The sequence below is a fragment of the Notothenia rossii genome (genome assembly GCF_949606895.1).
Source record: "Notothenia rossii genome assembly, chromosome: 2".
Taxonomy (NCBI): domain Eukaryota; kingdom Metazoa; phylum Chordata; class Actinopteri; order Perciformes; family Nototheniidae; genus Notothenia; species Notothenia rossii.
Window position 1 is genome coordinate 88631049 of NC_136904.1, and position 23782 is coordinate 88654830.

Consider the following 23782-nt stretch of genomic DNA (forward strand, 5'->3'; position numbering starts at 1 on the left):
AGAGTTTTTATACTAGAAGGTAAACATACAAAAATCGTACATGTTTATCTGCATTACATTATTGAAACAGCATTGATTACAGGCGTCAACATTGTCTCTGCTAGCTGTAACTTCAGTAGTTATTTCTTACATTTTTTAAGTTTTCATTGAGACAACACCACAGAACAGCACGCACGCCATTTCAATCTATGGACTATAAACTCTGAGGCCAAGATGTACAAAGTTGGCATCAAGCTGTTAGTTGGTAAAAAACGGAAAATAGTACAAATGGGTTTATTTCTTCTTAACGTTTTTAATTTTGACAAGACAAGGTGAAAACTCTTGATATTAAGGAAAGCATCGACAGGGCTCATCCGTTTTGTGTTTGACAAAAACAGTGGTTCATTTAGCACTGCAGACACATAACACCAACACAGTTTAACAGCATTGTTCAAATCATTCAAAGACAATATGCTGACCTAAGCTGAGTTCATAAATCACACTGCTCAAAATAAGACGAATTCTCACATTTAGGTTCGAATTTTTACAAAATGATCGTCAGAGTCCAAGTATGTCCATCTAGCATGGAAACACTTGGTAAAAATGTCTCAAATAATCGGAAACTAAAAGGCTGCTAACAATTAAAACCTCCTAACTTTTATTAGCAGGGTGGTTGATCTAAGGTTTAGCCCTTATAGCGTTTGACTGTACGCACTAAATAACTTAAGCCTCTCCTACAGGGGCACATACAAAAAAGCAACTAAACATTAGCAGTAATCAGATGACATTTGAATAACTGTATATATGAATATATCTATATAAAGTATGTACAAACCAGAACATATAAAAACAGGAATTCTGTGCATGGAAGGCAAAAGGACACTTTCTTCATTCATAAAAAAACACATCTATCACCTCATTCTGGGGGATTCACCTGTGGAAAAGGGATGCAAATGAGATACTGGGCTGGAAGAGGGGGATCAAACCCATTTTAAGGATGTACATAAATTGTGTGTTGATCAGTAAATGTAAGTCAGTGTTTGTGATAATAGCATGTGAAACTCCTCTGATGGAAAACTGGTCGTGGATACTGGGAAACAAACGGCTGTTGTAAATTAAGGCTGGCATCAAATATGACATCAAATGAAAACCACATTTGGGTGTAGAAATGTACAAATAAATGTGTGTTGAATAAAGCAGTTCTATTTCTGCAAAAACAAATCTTTATAGAGTTTTGACACTGATAAATCCCTCTGCAAGGGCAACACTGATCCACAGGTGAATATCCCGAATTAAGTCCTTAGTAAAGTGAAAACATTAGTGGGAAAGCATGGACCATTGAAAATGTTACAAAATGGAAACAAAAGTGACGGGAAATCCCCTCTTGAAGCCCCCACAAACATTCTGTATCGGCACACAGGCTAGTTATACAAACGCACAAATCCTTCATATCCACGCTGACATCAAGTAGAACTCTGGGAAAGGCACGACCCGCGGAGGGGCTTTCTTTTTTTGGGGAGTTGCTCGAAAGAGAGAGGAGGGAGTTTCTGACCGAGTAGCGATGATTCCACCAACAAATGGACGGGATTTTTATCAAGCTCTACTTGAACTGTGGAGATCCTCAGTGTTGGATAAGATGGAGCAGTAGTGCGGACAGGATTCAAATGTCATCAATTTGGGAATCGACACTGACGTCAGAGGAAAGCCAGCTTCTAATTTCACTTCACGGTGACGAGATCCCAACGAGCTCCTCCTCCTTTGAAAGACAACAAGCTCTGCAAAGCTGCTTCCCAGTGTGCGTGCGTGCGTGCATGGTGTGTGTGTGTGTGTGTGTGTGTGTGTGTGTGTGTGTGTGTGTGTGTGTGTGTGTGTGTGTGTGCGTGCGTGTGTGTGTGTAGTGTGTTTTAATGTGTGTGACCAGAGGGGGCGTTATGGCAGCTGAACTCTGTACGCGCAGATGAGTAGCTTGACCTGCAGAAAGAACAACGATATAAGAAACGGTTAACAAAAAGGCTTCATACCATAAGACTTGGCCCTTTTTAGCCTCTAAGAATTATACATAATAACAATGATGTATACAATGTCCACAAAACAAACTCCAAATAACAGCTGGAGCATTATTCACTTCTCTATGACATTACACTCTATTTTCACAAAAATGGTCTAAATACACAGCTTCTGTCTCGTGTCCTGGACTTTGATTAGTCAAGAACGCTAATCTAACGTAGCTCACACTTTCAGACACTTGTTTCTACCATTTTTACTTTATTGCAGCTTTCGAGAGTACATACAAATTCTGTAATTGCTACAGTCACACAATTATAGAGAGCAGACAGTTTCATGAGCATGATTCAAATTGTGTGTGTGTGTTGTGTTGTGTCTCTGAATGTGTGTCACCTTGGCTGTTGGCGCCTCTGCTAGACGAATGAAGAGTCTGTTGATGCCTGGAGCCGGGCTGAAGGAGTAGATGAAGTGACTATCCTATAAAGAAATGTGGAAAGATATCTTAATTTACAGTAACAGGGAACTAAATGCATGCAAAGCTCTAAGGTGTTAGTGCAGGTGTAAGTCATTCTGATCCTCCTGCAGCTACTGTACCAGGAAGATGGGCAGCTGGAACTTGTCGTTGAGCACGACGGCGTGAACGCTGCAGGGTCCGCAGAGCCGCGCCGTGATCTCATTCAGGAAGTTGGCGTGGAAGATGAAGAGGAGGATGCCCGAGCCTGCAGGGGAAGAAGGACAGAGGTATTGTGGGAGAGGAACATTTAGTAAGGATAAAAAAGATGGAGGTCTAGAGAGGCATAGAAATGAATATGTCAAATGGGTGATAAATCAATAAGATGATGTTTCGTCTTATCCTATTGAGAAGAAATCATAGATCAATATTCACAATTGTGTGGTCTATAATATACAATAAAAACAATCACACACACTAACTCTAAATTCTCTGAAAACCTGATCTTAAATGCAATATCAGTTCAAAATGAAGGCAGTGGTTTGCTTTTTACATGACTTTATAACCTCCAAATGAAAGGGTGTGTTTTACCCTCTTGTTGTGGCTGTGACTTGAAGCCGAACTCCAGCGAGAAGTCGGGCCCCTCACAGAGCCGGTGGCAGGCGAGAGGGAAGACGGGCTCCAGCAGTACCAGGCGAGACTCAAAGTACGCTCTGATGGCGTCCTCCGCTACACTGGCCAGCCTGAGAGACAGAAACAAACCGTCACTTTACGGACAAAATACATCATGAACACACCAAGACGAAGGGATTCTATTTCATTTGTAACATAATGTACCTGGTAAAGCCAGAGGTGTGAAGTAGTGGAGTATAAATACTGCGTTACTGTACTTAAGTACATTTTTCTGATATCAGTACTTTACTCCGACAACTTTTTACTTTGACTTCTTACATGTTGAACCCAAATACCTGTACTTTCTACTTCTTACATGTTGAACACAAATACCTGTACTTTCTACTTCTTACATGTTGAACACAAATACCTGTACTTTCTACTTCTTACATGTTGAACACAAATACCTGTACTTTCTACTTCTCACATGTTGAACACAAATACCTGTACTTTCTACTTCTTACATGTTGAACTCAAATACCTGTACTTTCTACTTCTCACATGTTGAACTCAAATACCTGTACTTTCTACTTCTTACATGTTGAACTCAAATACCTGTACTTTCTACTTCTTACATGTTGAACACAAATACCTGTACTTTCTACTTCTCACATGTTGAACTCAAATACCTGTACTTTCTACTTCTCACATTTTCCAAACAGGCTGGTTCCTTTAGTCTGAATGTGTGTTTGGTGGCGTGATCATTATTATTTAGAGTCATTGCGTGCCTATTGATTTGAACACGATCCGTGTATCCATCATTTCCTGGTCTTCTCTAAAGATGAGGGACCAATGAAAACGTTGTCATGTTGCCGTTGTTCAGCATGGAAACATTCATTAGCTAACAATGACATTATTGTTCTATTAATATAAAGGGAGGTCAGGTACTCTTTAAAACAGCTGCTAGTTAGGGGACATCAAACGGCAAAACATATTCAGTTGCCAGTTACTTTGAAATTAGGGCAGGGATATCTAGACACTTTCCAAGGTTTGACAAAATGAATTGTGCTACTTTTAAAGCAAGCAACGATGTTTTCAAATCTGTAATAAAAAATCTCCGCCTTCCTGCCGTTGCTGCGTTTTTCAAACGGTAACAACGGACTATTTTTCTTAGCGGATGCATGTCAATTTAAATCAATACATACAACTATTTTTTAAATCAATAAAAACATTTTCTAAATCCATAAAAGCATTTTAATTAGTATTGGGAGTCATATGGTTACTCTGTTGAGAACGTGGCCATGTAATAAGCAGGATAATGTGCAGCGACTTGGTCACTATGGGGAAAATACATAGTGTATTATCTTACATAGTGCTTTGTGACACACAAGGAATCATTACAGTATTCTAATGTTTGACTCACATGCTGATGTGGTCCTTGATCAGGTCGCACACCATCAGGTTGTTGCCCAGCTTGGCGAAGTACATGGCAGCGGTCTTGGTTTTGGACATGATGTTGCAGTCCGCTCCGTACTCCAGCAGGAGGCGCACTACGTCAGCGTTCCCTCTTTTGCAAGCCTGCAGTGAAGAAGAGGAAATATTTACTGAAACAGCCTGTGTCCCATTTACAGATCCTACCACTAAATAATCACTGAGTACAAGAGCCTTAAATATTCTTGTTCTGGTCTTTATTTTTATTTATTTAATTTAAAAATCTTCTATTGTAAAAAATGTATGGACGGATTATTGGCGTAAACTATTTCATTATGTATGAAAAGAAAAGAAAAACGTGAAGAACAACACAAATATTCTTGTTCTCGTCTCATCACCTTTACCTTAAATTTAAACACATTTCAATCAATCTGGTTTTGAGACTTTGACTGCAATCAGTAATAATACTATTTATAATCGACTATGTATTATTAACAATTGACATTTCTAAAGGACCTATATTACATGTAAGACTTTTATAGGCATACAATAGATTTTAAGAATTATATTTTCAAGTTTTTAAATTACTTTTAAATAGTGGTCGATGTTGCTTGAGACTGATGTGTGGTGTAAACGGTCCAACTTGGGTTGTTTTAGTTGTTCTGAGGTGTGTGTGTGTGAAATGCAGCATTACCTTCATCAGGGCCGTCTCCCCACTGAGTGTCTGAGCGTTGACGCAGGAGCCCGCCTCCAGCAGGATAGCAACAGTTGTCAGAAAGTTCTGACAGAGGACAGAGATTAAGGAGAAAAAGTTTGAAAAAACACCCAAAAAGTGATGACGGCAGATGTTAATACGATCGCCAACACATTTTCTGAAATGTGTGAAAACTGCCCAGGAAGATGAAAATAAAACTTTTTTTGGGTAATGAAATGATTCTGCAAGTTTGGCTGTTTGCGCATGTGTGTATTTTGAGTCAACAGTTTAAAAATAAATGTGATTATCCCTAAATCAGATTCATGTTCTTCCATCACCTTCTGAAGATCAAAACCTTGGCTTATGGACAAGAGGCAGCATTATGATTCATTTGGAGTTGTGTCTCTGGCCAACTTATGAATGTTAGTCTAATCTTTATTCTCCTTTTGTCTCCTCCAGTTCTGGATGGAAAAGTTATAAATGAAATATAGCTGCACCAATGCACATTCTCAAATATTGAAGTGACTGTTATTTTGTATATATTGACTGTTGTGTTTTTATTTAGGTCTTAATGTGCGCAAATGTAAAAATGTGTCTTTGATTCTGTGTATATATATATATAAATATTTGCACACATACTTTTAGATACATTTGTTATTATATTTGGGATTGTGGGAAACGGTATTTCGATCTCTGTCTGTACACACAAACTGGAATATTAGCTTCATAGAAAAATTCTCATTTGAGGTCAAATGCTCCGTTACCTTTTCAGCAGCGTGCATCAGCGCTGTGGTGCCGTTCTTCTGTCGTCCGTTCACCTTCACCCCCTTCCTTATCAGCAGCCTGAGGATGTCGTCCTGCCCCCCCACTGCTGCCAGCATGCTCAGAGACATGCCGCTGCTATCCTGCGGACCAACAGACAAATATAGAGCTACATGTCACAGACGTGGGTGGGCAATCGGCAACTGTGGATTTTTAATTAGCAGGTTTTCAATTGTGTAACAGCTGGAGAGGGGGAATCACTTAGATGTAACTAAAAGAGATGGATTTTGAGGTATAAAAATATCACAATTTTAATCTTAATCTCGTTTTGGACGGAGACTCACCACCATCTAAGATTGGATATAGACTACGGCTTTTTTTCTTTTCACATTCATGACATAATGGGTCAAATTTGCTTTATAAAATTCTAAATCAATTTCTGTTTTTAAATAATTTTACATGAATCCTTTGGTGGAAATTCATCAAATGTGCATAAAAAGTGTAAAATAAGTGTTACGGTTTTTCACTGATATTGTTATTTTAAATCATCAAAATCATTCAAAAAGTTATTTTTCTTCTAATCGTTCCATTTAAAAAAAAAAATAATAACAAGCAGCCTGGTACTCTCTGGATAGATCGACAGACAAAAAAACAAACATTCACACGCGTTTCATTCATCTCGTTAGGCAATTAAGTCTAGTCTAACCTGACTTGCATGCCCTTATACACACAGGGGAAGCAACTGCAGGAGCGCGCGCGAGGGGGTGGGGGAAATCTTCTTTCCCTGGGGTGACAACCCTGACCCTTTAACTTGGCTCAGCAAATGTTTGTGTGATTTTATTTACTTTTGTGCTCAAATTTCTTAATGACATTTCTTGACAACTATTTGATGAATTGCAGCGTAATTAATTAGCGACAGTGAAGGTCCCCTGAGGATAAATTGTAATGATTTAGGTCATCAAGGCTGTCCTTTAGCATCACAAGCAGGTACAAATATTCAATCATTTCCTTTACATTTATCATCATTGGATTGGCACAACATTTTATACAAACATTCATACTTACCAAGACACAAGTCCTACGAATCCTGGCAAATGCTAGCACACTAAACAAGATCATGAAGATGGCAAAACATTATACCTGCCTTTCACTAGCATGATAGCATGTTTACACAAATAGTCTTTTTGATAACAAACTCTTTAAAGTTTAAGTCAAGAAGCATTTTATTGTACAAGCTGGGGTTATAAGTTCCTTACAGTACTTGATCATAAGCATTAGGAGAAGGCAACATAATTACAACAGGATGAAGAGTAAAACGCACAGTGTATTCATACAATGACAATGAGAGGAAGTTATAACTATACAGGGAAATGTTGCTTTGCAACACCAAACAGCAAGTGTAGCGTCTGAATGAAAATTAAACATCTGTAGACACTGTATACCACAATTTTCAAAAAACTATACAAGGAAAACATTTTAGCCGTTGGTGTGAATGAGCTAACACGGGTCACATGATAGGGCTCTCAGTCAAGGTTTTGTTTGTCTGACTCAGGGCTTTGGGTAAAAAAAAAATGGTTATTCTAAAACATATTCACTACAGTTGGTATTCAGAATCACACAAACAGCCTTGGTGCAATCTGAAAGTCTAAACCATAACTTTAGCTTCCTGATCACAAAGACATTTTTAAAAACGACTGCAGAAGGCATGTTGTTTTCTGGTGTCCTAATAAGGACAGACACGACTGACCAGACCAAACATCAGATTTAAACCTTTAAATGGCAAATAAACACTACAGTGACAATGTTTTAAACTGAAATGTGGCTTGTGACCAGCAATCTGCTATTGACAATGTGGATTTCAGGTTGAACCTGTGTTCAGTATTCTGCTTCAAACCTACTACATGGTACGGGTTTGACAGGAACAAAGTTCAGCTTAAAAATTAAATGTGTATTTTGTGGGCAAATAAAACACTGTCTTTCAGTCAAAGGTGATAACGACTATATTAATTTACTTGACCTTTAATGTTATCCATTGGGAATCAAAGTTGTTTTTTTAAATGGTCTAATTTTTATTCTGGTTATACATTTATTTAAGGCAATCTGATTTTGGCTACTAGATATCAATATCCAGATAGTAAAAGCTTAAAAGGAAGTAATACAACTTAGACAAATGTAGTGTATAAACCTCAAATCAGAGTATACGAAGTATGATAAAATACTCAAATGCTCCGCACCGTTGCTGTAGTGATACAAAAATACAACAACCAAAGCTTACAGCAGCTTATTAATAAACACACAACAAAACTAAAAACATGAAAAAACATTATTAACAAGATTCATGGTTAGGTGAGAGGTATACACATGGAGCTCCTAATTCTCTAACATCAGCAGGGAAGGTATGCGATTACTGCTGCAGGCTATCAGGGGCCATCTACAATATAGGCTACTGGCTAAAGAAAGAACACGGTACACTTGGGGCAGGCATTTGGGAATTATGTAAAGCAAATCTACCCACATCTATCATGTTGGAGGGACTGGATGCAAATACTGCTGGTAGGTTTTCAATTTGTTTTATGATCATCAAAATCCATAAAAACGCTACTGAAAACAGTACAAGCAGAAAGATAGGTGTTTCCGTAGGTATTGACGTAAAGAAGAGTAAAAATCCCTCTGGAAATGTCTCTCTGAGGCTACCGTTGCTCAGTTTCACATATCATAGCGTGTTTAGGTGCCACAGTTGCTTCATCCCAAAGCCAGTGACTAATTGCAGGTGGCAAATCCTGGAACAAATTAGGTTTACATTTACTAGATGATCACACATCTAAATTAGAGCACATTCCAGAGATCAAACCCGTGATGATTGGACAACTTGACAGAGGTACATAATTGACTGTGTCACATATGCAATCTAACCATATCAAAACATTACCATCAGCCTTTTTCTAAAGCCAAAGCTACAGTACAAACGTCCTTAGTTAGACCCATTTAGCGTATAGTCATGCAACAGTACCAATGGACATGATTCTGAATACTTTGAACTTTAAACAAAAATGTGACTAAAAGAAAGGCAGGGCAGACACCAATTCACTGCTGAATTATTAAGGTAAAAGCTACAGCCCTCGCGCGCCTCTAAAATCACTTATTGTTTTGTTTTTTGGAAGTCCATTTGAAATATTTACAGGGACATATACACAGGACCATCCCACTCCGTGTGTGGATTATTTTGTGTCTCTGGTTCCTGTCCTTCACTTGGTTTGCAGGCCACAACATGCCCTCTTCTTTTAAATGACTGAATTGAGTTATGTACAAAATACTTGACATCCCTCCATGTTCTGCTGTTTAAGGCAGGTTCGGCAGCTAAACATGCATCACAATCCTTTTTGCCTGGCACTTTCACAAGTGTACAGAAGTCTCCCATCTGATGCCTCACAGCATCCTGCTCCTCCTTGCTCCACAACCTCTTGTTTCTCTTTGGAGGCTTGTCAGCTGGACTGACTTGTCCTCCTGCACTTGACCCACTTTCTTGTCCAACTGATGTTCTGTCAGAAACACCCGTTCTATGGACTGTTGGGACAACCTGAGCAGTTGTAGGAGCCCTAGGTGGTGATCCTGTGGGGTACCCAGGTGTACTGACATGGTTCAAAGGTGTGAAAGAAGAAACAATTGGCCTATTTCTGTCATTTATTGGTGAGAAAGCAGTGGCCATGGGTGCAATTGTGTTCAATGGCGTGAATGTAGGAACCATTGAAGTGCTGGGGACAGTAAAGGTGCTAAAATGAGGAATCATGGTTGAACCTGTATTGTCCTGTGGTGTATACACAGAAGATGCTGACATACTTGTGGCATTCTGTGTATAAGAAGGGGACAACGGCATTATGATGTTGTTCTCCGATGTGTATGCAGGAGGCATTAGTGCATTTGTTTTGTTGTGTGGAGTAAATGTAGGAACCACTTGTGTATCAGTAGCGTTTAATGGTGTGAAAGTTGAAATCAACTGTTGACTTGTAAGGTTCATGTCTGCACTAGTAGAACACAAGGAAGCATACGTTGAAGTCATCTCCTGGGAGAAATTGGTTGGAGCCATTGTCATACAACCGCTTTCAGTCAGATGATCTAGATTCACTGTTGTCAAAGTAGACACAACGTTCGAGTCTTCCAAATCTTTCTCTGTGTTTTGGACTCCACCTTTTGAACTCTCAGTTAAACTCCCGTCAGATTTATGGTGGTTACTTCTCCTCCGTATTGTCTGTAGTGTGTTGTGTACGTAGTTTTTGACGTCGGTCCAAGATCTCCCACAAAGATCTGGTTCAGCAGCTATGCAAGCATTGCACTCTTTTTTGCCTGGAACCTTTAACTCTGTGAAAAATTCACCCAAGTAACGCTTCACTGCGGCCTGCTCCCACTCACTCCAGGGTCTTCTCTTTAAGGCAGGCTTCTCTACAGTTCCTAAAAAGATAAAGTGTATCATGGTTAAACAAAGGAAATAAAGAATGCGTTACTCTCTACATTTGAAGTGATAGACTCAAGAGCTTGACCGTTCATTCCTGATCTTAGAAAATGGAAGATTGTTTAATTGGCTATTGTTTGTCTGATTGAAGTTGATTGTTCTGGAGTATTTGTTAGAGTGCTTTTTAGCAGCGTGGGGTGTCTTGTTTTCTTATGCACCTCAGAGTCTGAGCGCCCTAGTTTAAATCATTTTAACTCCGAGCAGAAAAGCTTCTGACAAGATGGACCCTCTGCGGTGGCTTACTTTCAATGTCTTCCTAGGCAATCTGCAAAACATTTGATCAAACTGTGGCCTACTTTCTAACCTTAAGGCGACTGGCTAGCTTTTAGCCAACATTGTTTTACCCTGTTTGTTAGAAACGTAATGCAGAGGCCAAAGGAAAGGTGATTTGGTGGTTCAAAAAAGAAAAAGCGAAGGCTTCTAGTTAAAAAACTAAAACAAAAAAGGCAGTTGACAGCGCCCAAGCTATGAAAAGTAAAGACTGTCAATTGTTGTTCACGAATTAACTGTCAAGTTCTGGAAGTGATCACAGGTCAATCTACTGATAAATACAGTGTAGTAGGTTAAATACAGATTGGAACACCAATACTTTGAGCCCTTGAAAATCAAAGAACACATTAATGCAAAAGGTACTCACCGTCACTTGCATTGGTAGGTGGACTTGATGGAAGCGTTCGATCCATTTTGAGAAGCTGTTGGCTCATTTCCTCCAGTAGTAATGCATTTTTTGAGAGACTGTAACACTCCTGGCTACTGCTTCCCAACATCTTGGATACTTGATCCACTTCGTGTTCACTCAGGCTCATGAGCTGCCAGCAAAGGGCAATTTGCTCTCTTAATGATGAGGACAGAAGGGCTTCAGGGTTTTTTACTCCACATTCCATTGCAGACCTTCGGAAACAATCCAATGCTCTGATGAAGGACGGACCTTCAGTCCGTGCAAACAGGTATGGGTTCATTTTTGACACGCCCGCTTGTTCTCTATTTTCAACGAGTAAATCGATTGATGAAACCATTTTCTCCGTGAGCAGAACCAGCATGTTCCTCCCGAACTGACCTTCTAGTTCTAATCTGGTGAAACTGCTACCAAGGTCCAGCTCCAATTTAGTGCTTTTTCTAATTTGATCTGCAGAGGGCATAAATGTTCCACAACTCTTCTTATCGTAACTTTGCAAAAGCAATCTACCAATATTTCCTACCCGTCCTCTGTTGAACAAACACACATCTGCAAGGGTGGCCTCGCTGAGCTTTTTCCAAGTTGACAAATTAGGACTTTCTTTCAGCTCCTTCCTTGCTTCTTCTTCTTCCCCCGTGATAAACGTGTGGAGTTTCATCAGATCTTCCGTCACAGTTGATTTGTCGACTTCCACTTTCTTAACGTCTTGCTTTTGGGATAATGCAAGAGCTTTGCGAGAAAAACACTCACTCCACTTTGTATCGAGAAGTTGTATGAACTTTCTTACTTCAGTTTCTGTTTCACTGTCCTCTGTCATGCGGCTTTCCCCAAAAGCTATTTCTGCAGCACGTTTCAGAGAGTAGCGAATCTTGGAGACGAGGGAAATTGTTTTAAATTTACTGGAACTGGGGTCAAAGCCACTTAGTTTTTTGGCCCCTTCAATGGCTAATCCAAATCTGGATGGAAGGCATATTTCATGCAGGTACTTTACGCTGCCATCAAGCTCATTTACAGCGACCACAAATCTACCTAATTCCCTCATCTTTTGTGCAATATAAGCAAACTGAGACTTGTCATGGTCATACTTGGCAGACAATGCATTTCCATATTTACAAATAAGGGGATCGTTTCTAACATGCCTTGAAATGTCATCTTGATGCATGATGTGGATGATTTCCTCGCAACCACCAATTAAGAACTCTGACATTGGAAGCAGGCGGGATGCAGCACTATGGACTCTGCTTTTCTTAGTTTTATCAGAAGATTTCTGATCTCCCTTTCTGGCCTTACATGACCGCTCATGCCTCCATAAATCTGTTTTGCGATAAAAAGCAAAGCAGTGCTGGCAAGGAAGGAAGTCCCGTACTGATACGCTGGGATTTTTAACCTGTTTCTTGGTGACAATTTGCCCTTCGCCACTTTTGAGAACTTGGCAATTATGTTCATAATCTCCTTTATTTCGAATCTGGTCAAGTAGACTCTGTCTAACTCTGGAACCTTTGGGAAAGTGTATTGCATGGGTAACATCTGTTTCCTCTGCATGCCTTCTTTCCAAGTGCTTTGCAAGTTGGGTATAAGCGATTTTGCAATATAAACAGAAGTGCTTTTTACCCGGCTCTTTTTTTTCCTCATCCACAGCAGGAGTCAACTGAATAACTCTCTTACTGGATCGTGCTGGTTGTTTTCTCTCCACATATCTTCTGCGACGCCATGGTCGTCTTTTACGAATCTCCTTTGTGCTTGACCGAAATGTATCTTTACCATCTGTCTGACCTGCCTCTGCCTCATCACTTGAGCCATTTGAGTCCTCAGGGGAAATGCCATTTTGTTCTGTATTGTCATCGTTTCTTGTAAGCATCCCTTCTGCATTTGTGTTATCTGAATGAGCAAAGTTCAAACTCATTTTACTTGTAAAACAACCATTTGCGTCCTCTGACATCTCGTCTTCCTGTGCTTGCTTCTGGTCTTCCTTTCCTTGACTTTCCTGCTTGACAGCAGAATCAGAAGCAGCACTTTTTGATTCCGTTATATCCTTTCCACCATTTGGGATCAGTTCATGTTCCCTGAATGTCACTTGCTCAGCATTTATACTGGCAGAACAGCTTGGCATTCTTTCTAACTCCATACCTTGTGGGAAATTCTCTTTTACTCTTTGAGTACCCTCGTAATTTCTGGCACTGTCAAGGTCAGAAGTCAACCTAAGAGCATCACCCGAACTTCTCTCTTCAATCAAGCTCCTCTCGCCTTCAAATGACCTCGCCTCACCAATAGTACAAGCCTGCAAGAGAACAAGTATATGTAAGACTCATTGCCAAATCAGATTCCATGTATAATTTACAGAGTGAACCTAAAGCACAGACCCATTCAATGTGGGACAAACAAAATAAAGCTATATTTTAGTTTGAATTTTGGCTCTTCATAGGTTTGAAAGTCAGGCAACTCGTTTTTGGTACCGTCTTTTAAACATTCTTTGCACATTTTCAAATGCTTTTTAACGCATAGGCACCTTGGCTATGCCCCACCAAGATCCAGGCTCATTCAAACAGAAGTCAATGTGATGGCCACACATCACTTTTAGACCAACATCGGTAACAAAAGACCCTTTGACACCTCTCAAGTCTCCAGTACAAAAACCACATGTGACCCATTCGAGAACAGTTAATGGCTTTATTGGATCAAGCATTTTGATATTGTAAATGTCTAACCAAGTATATGTAGTCATGGCATGTTGGATGAAATGCTACATGAAGTGAACAGAATAGGCACTGACGCTAGACCTACATTGAATTCTTGCATTTAAAGAAAACATATTTTGTTATGTTATGAACAGCTTTTAGGCTTAGCATAGCAGTTTCCTCCAGTATAATATAAAAAAATGGGTGACTAGGTACAGATGCAAAACAATTGAATGGTGTTCAGCCATTTTAAGATGTAAAAAAAAACATATATATATAATGTTGATTAAATGATAGTACTGGTGCATGCTGGCTGCACATGTTGTGTTATGCTAATGATTATGAAACATCTGAGAGCATATACAGTAAGTACCTGCTTCATAGAGATCATCTTGTTCCAATACTTCATGTTTTCAGTGTCTTCTTCCATTGTTGGGTTACCTGCAAGGAAAGATGACACAACAGTCTCTAATGTGTACATATCATCATGAATTAATAATGTTGAACGAATAAAGTGTCCAAGTTATCAATGTACAACTCCACTAGCTGCTAACATCACGTGTTATTAGAGCAATGGGTAATTTACTTTGGTGAAGATTCTTGTTAGCTTTTATAATCTTCTGCCCATATTACAACAATACAGTTCACGTTGAAAGTAATCAAAAAACATGATATGTTTAATTCAACCTTTATTAACCACCACAAAGTTTTCCATGCTTAAAAAAAAAATTGTAATCAAACTAAATGGCTACATAAAAGAATATTCACAATATTGAAATATCCCTCAACATATGTCAAATATTTAATTTGATAAAATATTTAATGGCACACTCTTACCTGGGTTTGTAGCAGAAGTGAAGGTGATTTGGAGTTGTGAAGAATATCTTGAAGCGTTCAATTATTAGTAGACATGAAACCGTTAAGTCTGAGGTTTGAGATGTTGAAGAGAGAGATTCCTTGGTGCACTGTTTACATTTTTTTTCATAGAAGCGCCGTTTGGGTTATTTGTTTAGATCCTTTAGTTGTGACGGTATGAAGTCATCTCTGCTTCAGCATGTAGCTCTCATTTTTCTATTTGACGTGTACAATTATTTTAGGGTGTCCTCAGATATTCCAAAGACTCTCCATAAGTCTTAAAATGTAGTCAAATCACAAATACATGATTTTATCTGAGACAGAAACAATGTCGTAAAGAACATCTTTTGACGCGATGATCCAAGATGGTGGCGCGCAAAGACGCAGTGATCCAGCGCCTTTTTTTTCTCTTCGAGTTCAATTTGGCTGTATCATGTCACCTTAAAATAAAACTAGTAAACAAACACAATGTGCTGATCTTACCCCCTCCCACCGCTACTGACATTTCACCTTCATGTTGACAGTCGCCTCAGCTTGTCAGTAAATTGTAACGGTTTGTCAGCAGTAGCCTGACACCGCATTGGGCCGGCAAAACCGGAAAATCTATCCAACTCTAGTCATAATGAATAGGAGGATTTGTGCTCAAAAATGTAAAAAATGTCTCACGTGAGGACATTGCACATGGGACAAAAGCAATTCTTGTTCAACCGTTGTTCGTGTGATATGGATCTGAAACCGTTCTACAACTTTGCTTCCATTTGATCAAAATATAATGTAGTTTAACTCGATGTAAGTTCAACATTTTGTACGGTGATGACATGGCCGAGCAAGTCTTTGACCTTATTTGTTTTTTTTCTACACACACACTTTCATACACACTCACACACATACTGGGGGCCACCAAGGTGCTAGCTGTAACATTTTTTAAATGTGGTTTTGTCTTGAAATATCAAGAAGCTATATCTAAATTAAATAAATAACACAACATTTTTTTTTTAAATCGCAGATTGGTCAGCTGATTGTTTTTTATAAGATGGACAAAAACAAAACATTTTGTAAGCGAAGGAACATACCTCCTGGTCCAGATTGTACTCCTCTTTGGAATTAAGAGCCAACTTTACAGCCATGTAATCTCCACTCTTCACAGCTTCACGCAATTCACCTGACGGAGACAAGATGGAATTTGAAGATGTCAAAGATACATAACAATATATTGTGGAAAAAAAAAAAAAAATTCTATGAACATCTTTTAAAAATTTAAATAAACATGAGGCCAGACCAGAACCGTTATGGTATTTTTAAAATGTTACTTAATGATTTTATAAACAGGAATGTAAGCATTACTTTTTTGTTGAAGTTCTTAATGTTGGCCTGTTATGTTTGTAGTTCATTTTACATTACATTGCATTTAGCTGACGCTTTTATCCAAAGCGACTTACAGTAAGTGCATTTGACCAGGAAGATACAAACTTGAAGTACATCAGCTTTCATAGAGCCAAAACATGTCAAGTGCTACTCAACTGGCTTTAGATAAGCCAGTCCTTTAATAGTATACAAGTGCTTTGTTAGTTTTTTTATTGCTCAAAGTGGAGTCGAAAGAGATGAGTTTTTAGTCTGTGCCGGAAGATGTAATGAAACTTGAACTGTTTATATTCAACGGTTGGCCTTCAATACGTTTGTTCCTGAAATGTGTACAACTGCTTGACTGCTTCTAGATAGCAGCAGCAGTGTCTCAAATGCCAGTGTCTGAGATGTGAATGGAAATACTCACTTGGTGATAATGGAGGACCTGACAGGATCTCGTCGTCTCCGTTCAGATGTTTCTGGAAGTCATCCAGCGTCATCCAGTCCAGGTTCAGGTCCATTCCTAGACTCAAAGTGGCTTGGCCCTTGTCTTTAAAACACACAATGCAGAGAGAGAGAGATACTTCATTAGTTGGCAGGTGGAAACTTTGCAAACTGCAACTCTGAAAATCTTCCTTACATATGCTTCGAACTTCAGTTGGTGTTTGTAGCAGGGATGGAACGATTCATTGTTTTGCAAGTCAAATGTTATCTTGTAAAATGTAGTTTTTGGTGAAAAAATTAAGTTGTTTCCAGGAGAGGATAACATCTTATAATGTCCATGTTCTTTCAAGTTTAAGGGCCCTGTGTTTAGGAGGAGGCTCTCGGAAATAAAGAGATTTAAATAATAAACGTTTTACTTCCAAAATCGCTCACAAAACATTGGTATTACAGTCCAAGTTTGCTTTGGATGGTTCGGTTAAAGTAAAATGTTTTAATTTTCAAGTTAAAAGTCATACATTTGTTCAACTTAAATCCTACCTCTGAATTATTTCAATTCTGAGGTCAACAGAAAATGGACATATCAAAGTTACAAGATTGTTGTTTCATTATGAATAAAAAACAATTGGATATTTGTAAGCAGCAATGATTACATTCTCAGTGGCCAATCAGATGCATACCAGATTTGTCAGCGCCCCCCGGTGGGTCCTGGGAGTCCTGATTGTCGTCACATGCCATGAAGAGCCTGGTCTCGCTGTCCTCTCTCCTCTTCCTCCTGTCCTCTGCAGGAGGCTTCCTCTCCCAGCCGGGCCGCTGTGCCTCCTCTGATCTCTCCTTCCTCTCGCGGGAATCTTCTCCAGGCTTCTGCTTTGCTGGAGTGTCCTCTGCTTCCCTCTCCTCGCTGTCCAGGCTGAAGCCAAAGCTCTGGCCAGGTCTGGAGGCTAAAGGACAGCAGACAAGTCGTCATATTTATTGAGCTTCAAAATGCCTCAAAAGGCATTTACACATAAAACAAGACATAAAAAACGAAATTTCTTTTGTTGTGCCGGTGTCATGCATACCCTCCGATTGCTTGTTCTTCTCCGTCTTCTCGGACTCTGCTTTCTGAGCCGGAGACTCTTTGGTTGCCTTGGGGATCTTCTCAATCTTTCCTATTAGCTAGAAGTGGGGAAAATACAATGTTAACAGATTGTAGTTTTTGGAGGTAAACTCACCGGAGTAGAAAGAACAGCGCAAACATGAATGGTAACTAAGGTAAATGAGAAGTTCAAACATTTGACAGAATTATGACAACTAAGGGTATTGCTTATTCTGAAAAAAATATGAATGTGGTCCTCTCCTGACTTACAAATGATTCACTTTTAATATATCGTTTTTCGAACAGAGGCATTTTATGCACTTTCTGTTGCTACGTCCGGCAAAATGTGCGTATTATTACATGTTTAAGAAAGCTTCATGAAGGATAAAGGCTCAGGACGCAAGCAGTGATGTTACATCTCATTACCTAAATCAATCATTTATACAACTTTTATCAATAGAGACAGTTTTCAAAGAACTTAAAAGCATGTATGATGTGAAAATCTCAATTTTCCATGTGTGGCTTAAAGTTACCTTACAGAAATGTTAATAAGATAAAGTGTGTATGCACTTTTGTCAAGTTAAACCAACATGCAACCCATTTGAGAGAGAGAGGGAGAGACTTCACCTTTGTGGGTTTGCTGCTGGTCTTCTCTGGGGCGGTCTGATGCCCGGGCTGCCTGCGGGGGGCGCGGTCTTTGGCCTCGCAGTTTAACAGGAACTTCTCAAACAGATTAGTGGAGCCTGCAGCGTCCTTCGCTCCCAACGGCTCCTCTTTGGCCGCCACCTCCTCCTCCCTCGACTTGAGGCCGACTGCGGGTGTGACCGAGGAAGAGGAGGACGATGAGGATGTGGAGGAAGACGGGGCTTTGGGGGGTGCGGGCGTGATCTCCTGCCCTTTGCTCTTGGCTTTCTTGTGAAGGGTGGAGCTATCGCTGGAGTCCGAGTGCAGAGCAGTGTCCTCTTTCACTTTCGAGGTGAGGCTCTTCAGTTTTTGGAGGCTGCTTTCTTTCTGAGCGGCGTCTGGCTTTTTGCTCCTTTTCTCGTGGATGAGGTCTTTAATGCCCTGCAGCTTCACCTCCAGCCTCCCCTTGGTAAGTTTGGACTTGTCGTCAACGCGGGCTTTTTCTGCCGGCTTTGTCACGGTATCCGTTGATGCATTATCGTCCATCTGGGACTCTGACGGGCCGTCGCTCTGGTTCTCCTCCAGCGGTGCAGCGGCCTCATCTTCAGAGGTTTCTACCTTCCTGTCCTTCTTCCCTTTCCTCTTCTTCCCCTCCTCTACCTTGTCCTTCTTTTGCTTCCCTCCCTCTTTTCCCTTCTCCTTCTTGTGTTTTTTGGAGGGAACAGGCTCATCGTCCTCATCTTCAGATTCAACCAGACGCTTTTTCAAATCAGGCTTTTTCTCCTTTGGAGGAGAGGATGGAGTCGGGGCTTTCTCTCCTTCTTCTTCTTCCTCTTTGTCGGTGTCTGGTGCCGGGATCGGCCTCAACTGCTCCTTCCGTTTCTCTTTCTTCTTCTTCTTCTTCTCCTTTGGGGGTAGGTCCTCTTTTACTTCTTCTTCTTCTTCTTCTTCTTCCTGTACCCTTATCTTTTTCTTCTTCTTGACGGGTGCCTCTGTGGGACGGTCTTTGTCACTGTCGATGTCTGAGTTTGCATCGAACAATTCGCTCTTTGAAGGCAGAGGTTTCTATTAGAAGGACAGATAAAGCACAATAAGATTTAGATATTATTTTTGGCTATCTAGCTTAGGCAACATGAATTTAAAAAATACTAGCGGCTGAAATCTTCAAAGGGCTCCACAAGTCTAACGGTCTACTCTCTGATCTTTTCTCAGATAATCTTCTTAGTGAACTTAATCCTTTTGTTGTGTTCGGGTCTCCCGTGACCCGTTTCAACTTAAAATGATATAATAACTACGCTCTAGTTTTTTTTGTTTGTTATCGGAACAAGGCTTCATGATATCCTCCAGCTACTTAAACACTACAAAACTGATTTTTACCATTTTAGCCAAGTCTGAAGGTCTCTAAAAAAAAAAGAAGCATATAATTTGGTGTTCGGGTCTGGGAAGACCCAGCAGCATTGTTGGGGGTGACTCGAGGTCAAATTTGGCCCAATCAAGATTCATCTTTGACTTTAGACACCACACCCCCTTCATCCAATGGAACAATCATTTTTCGCAACATGCACCTGGTCTCCCCTCCTTCTGCCCCCCTCCCCCCACGGGAACTCCACCTTTCTCAAAGTATATGTACACTAACACTTGAACCTGAACACACACATGCACATGGGCAATATGTGGTGTAATGTGTTTTGGGGACATAACATTAAATTACAACAGGATTGTACGGTTATGCATTATAAGTTAGTTATGATGTAGTTCAAACAATATTGGATGATAATAATTTGTTTGTGTTTTGGACTGAGATAAATCATGGGTCAAAATTGCTCCGCGAACACCATGAACGGTAACAGCTTTCGAACACAACACAAGGGTTAAAACCCAGTGTTTTTCTGAAAAGGATAGCTATATATCTATTCTCGCTCAGATATTTGGTATATAAATATCTACGGATGTGTTTTGGACACATTTCTTGGCAGTGGGGAGTTCAACAATGTATTTCAGTTGGTCATGCCAACAAGCCATAATGAGTAATTAGGGGTAATACCGTATTGCTTAAATGCTGTTTCCAACGCCTGTCTTATTAATACAGTGAATATAGTATCAGTGATACTCTGTTTAGCAGACAATCACTTAGACGTACCGGGGGCTTCTTGGCTTCTGCCTCTTTCTTGATCTTGATCTCAGCCATGTTCTTCTTAAAAGCCAAGAGGACCTCACGACAGTCCTCCAAGTGGGCCTCTGGCTCCCAAGTGTCATCGTCTGAGCAGTAGTTCTTCCAGCGGACTCTGTAGAGCACTTCACCCTGAAAACAGAGAGAGGGGGATATGAATCTCCAGCATTCAATCAACATCAACCTGACAGGGTGGCTGGTAGCTGCCAGAATGTATCTACCGAGTAGTTTACCAGCTAATCTGATGATGGCTTCCTGTGATAAACATTGCAGACAAGCTAAATACCATTTTTAACTCGTATTTTGAGGGAGGACATTTTTATTTTACTCATTCATTTTTAGTTTTCATAACGGTGTCAACAAGTGTTCATTGGGCAGAAAAAGTGGAACAGTAAGATTTTAAAGCCTAAAAAGACAACATTAAGTGCAACCATCAAGAGATCAAAGAAAAGAGAGAAAAAGTGTGCAACAACATGGCTTTTATTGTGGAGTAACCAGAGGAAGTCTCCTAGTTATAGTATTTGTTTGACAAACAAGAATAATCTCGATTTACGTTAAGATTTTTAAATAATTTTTCTATTTAGCCGGGACAATGTCTTCATAAAGGGGGTGGGTTAGTTGAAGGGCTGCAAAATTAATACTGAGGCTATAACATACATCAAATGAGAAAGAGTAAAAGTAATTAAGTGAAACAACGTTCTTAATCTCTCATGGATTTAAAGACATGTCACAAAAACTAATCGGTAAAACAGTGACTTCTCACAGTAAAATATGTCTTTGCAGGAACAATCTTTCTCTGATATAGCAAATTTGTGCAGTTATCATATTGATTATCTTAGCACTGACTTTAGATATTGTGTTCCATTTATTATGTAAACATGCATAGGTTTCCTCTTCCCCCTTACTTCACACATAGATAAGTATGTCTGCTTTGGTGCACCTTCTTCACACAAACAGTTAGTGTATAGCCCTTTATAACTCTAATCCATGTCATTGGGCTCCCATGTTGTGCATCGCTGCACCAGTACATAAAGTGTCTGTTTTAATGGCTGCATCTTCATGGAGAGCTGCCAGCAGGCAAGGCTTACTTCCTAAATGTGTTTGTTTTCACTCTGCTCCGTTTTTGTGAGCCTTTCTACACAGGTGGCGCAAACCCCTTGAGGCTCTAAAAAGCCTCTTTAAAAATCGGAGACCAGCACTAAGCCAAGTGTGTTAATAACTCACTAGGGATCCTATTAGCTCCACCACCTCCATGACCATGTGACTCATTTCGCAGATTCTAGTAGTCCCTAAAGTCTCCCTACATAGCGGTCCCTTTAATCTTTCATTGAGGTAATTCGCCTTCAATTTGTGGTTCTTATTATGTGGTTACAATGCAAATCAGAGCATGATTCCTTTCACTTTCTCCAGCTATTTGGCCAAAATGGGTTTCTCCTGTACGATATGTTGTTAAACATCAATTTCATGTGTATTTAAATCGATCAAGAAATGCGTTAATTCAGTGTTTCAAGTGATGCTGCATAATTAAAGTTTTATAAGGATAAATGATTCAGTGAGGATGGCTCTGCAGCTGGAGATTTGTTTATTTGTTGCCACTGTGAATGTGTTACAGGTTTAAAAATAGCTTACTCTTGAGATGTGGAAACTGAATTTAACAGTACATTTTTTGACAGAAACATGAATACAGTTTTTGTTCAGTTGGATACAACAATTTAGCTGCTACTGAATCAACACTTTGCTTATTCCTGATTCTCGTCATGAAAATGCAAAAACTAAATAAAAAAACAATAGGAAAGAGCTCAGTTAAGTGAAATCATTCCACAATAACAATGTTCCTCAAGCATGAATACACCTATGTTTATTTGTAAATCTCATAAAGGAATTTGAGTGTGTTGAAAGATGGGGAAAACGTTTAAATGACCGTAAATAAAACAAGTTGACCGTGAAGAATCCTTTAAAGTTTGTAAGAAAAACATCAACTTTTAATCACTGGGAGTATATATTATATTTAAGTGTGAACAAGTTGCTTTGTAAACCTAATGCAAACATTTAAATAAAAACGGGTTCATTCTGTGTTTTAAATGTCTTCTGTTTCTTTTGGGAAGCACTTTCTAGCAGTTTATACAATTAACTTTATTATTAAATATGAAAAAATAAAACACCTGTCCCATGGTTAATGTGTGTTCTTTTATTATTAAAAGTAACTTGTTTTTTTAATTATTCTATAAAATATCATAATGTTAAGATAATACATATCCTTAAATTTAAATTGCAAATGAGAGGTTTCCTTATAATCCATCTGGAGTTTATTTCCCTTTCCTGTACAACCTATGCCTAGGTGGTAAAAGTACTTAGGCCAAAGTAAAAGTACCAGAGAGTAGGGATACAAGTTACAAGCAATCCAAATGTAGAAAAGTATCAAAATATCTTTAAAGTAAAAGTACTCATTCTGCAGATTGGTCCATTTCAGAATAATTGAATGATAAGAATAAATACATGCCAATATTCATCTTAGTACCTCAAAATTGCATTTATGTATAGTACTTGAATAAATCGACTTAGTTACTTTACACCACTGTGTGTTGTTCATTATCACGCATTGATGCATTTCTCTTTCAAAACACACGTTAGTGATCTGTTGTCATGCCAATAACGGCGTAAAGTCAGCAGCCGTTAGTAAATACACATCAGGAATTAGGCTAATTTATAGTGCTTACCGCTGTGAAAACTCCCTATGCAATATGTTTAATGAACAATAAAATCGGCAATACTCTGGGGAATTGTTTTTATTTAGCTATGCATGTGGATAAGATATAAAAAAAGAACTGCAAGCTTGCAGGGCGGCCGTCCTTGGAGGAGAGCGATGTCCGCTCTCCTCTCCTCAAGGGAGAAGTTGTGCTAAAAAGCCCGATGCTAAATATGCACGAAAAAGCCATTTCATGCATCAAAATGAACTTGAAATACACTGCAGACAGGTGTTAAAGTAACAATATGTGTCTGCATATTGTTGTAGGTGAGCTATGCACAGCAGGAGTGGAGAATATAGCAATGCCACCATGTTGTTAGCTAGTTAGCTTAGCTAGCTTTACCTCTTCCACCCGCATGTCGATGATCCGCTCCACTTCGTACTGAGCCTCCACTTCCTCTTCTTGCTCGCTGTCCGCGGTCTCTACCTTGTCAGCCTCCTCCGCCATGACTGCGGATTTGTTTAAAATTGTAAGATTTTTTGGATCCAGGAGTGGTGAAAAAGGCCGCTTTGGCTGTGTTCAGGAAGCAAAGTGTGTACCTGTGCTGCAGCAGCACCGCCCGTTCTTACCACGCAGCGATGCATTCAATTGCTGCCCATAACCTCACAATTCACAGATCTCACTTTTACGATTTGAATTTAAAACAGTTTTTGTCAAAGCTTTCAGACGTTAAAACGGTACATGCTTCACGATACACAGCACTCATTCAACCAATAAATACATTGAAATAAA

At 39.5% G+C, this 23782-nt stretch overlaps 1 protein-coding gene across 2 annotated transcripts; it reads right to left on the bottom strand.

The window, feature by feature from the left end:
- Positions 1–272: 272 nt before the first annotated feature.
- On the bottom strand, positions 273–23649 carry mphosph8 (M-phase phosphoprotein 8). Of its 2 annotated transcripts, XM_079663728.1 has the most exons (14): positions 23393–23637; positions 20274–20435; positions 18137–19198; positions 17493–17589; positions 17112–17372; positions 16418–16540; positions 15720–15808; positions 5936–6076; positions 5172–5258; positions 4470–4624; positions 3026–3177; positions 2578–2702; positions 2377–2460; positions 273–1950 (listed from the first exon to the last, which is right to left on the bottom strand). In XM_079663728.1, exons 1-14 carry the CDS (start codon positions 23495–23497, stop codon positions 1909–1911), a joined length of 2685 nt encoding a protein of 894 aa, XP_079519854.1. In that variant the 5' UTR covers positions 23498–23637; the 3' UTR covers positions 273–1908. The 2 variants fall into 2 exon arrangements, with proteins under 2 accessions (XP_079519854.1, XP_079519853.1); XM_079663727.1 differs by lacking the exons at positions 273–1950; positions 2377–2460; positions 2578–2702; ... (2 more) ...; positions 5172–5258; positions 5936–6076 and adding exons at positions 7132–10379; positions 11078–13394 and having other exon boundaries at positions 23393–23649.
- Positions 23650–23782: the final 133 nt, after the last annotated feature.

Coding starts and splice junctions, on each gene's coding strand:
- mphosph8 (XM_079663727.1), bottom strand. CDS start 23,497: ATGGCGGAGGAGGCTGACAAGGTAGAGACCGCGGACAGCGAGCAAGAA. Junction 20,436..23,392: donor TCGACATGCGGGTGGAAGAG/GTAAAGCTAGCT, acceptor CTCTGTTTTCAG/GGTGAAGTGCTCTACAGAGT. Junction 16,541..17,111: donor GGGGGGCGCTGACAAATCTG/GTATGCATCTGA, acceptor TGTGTTTTAAAG/ACAAGGGCCAAGCCACTTTG.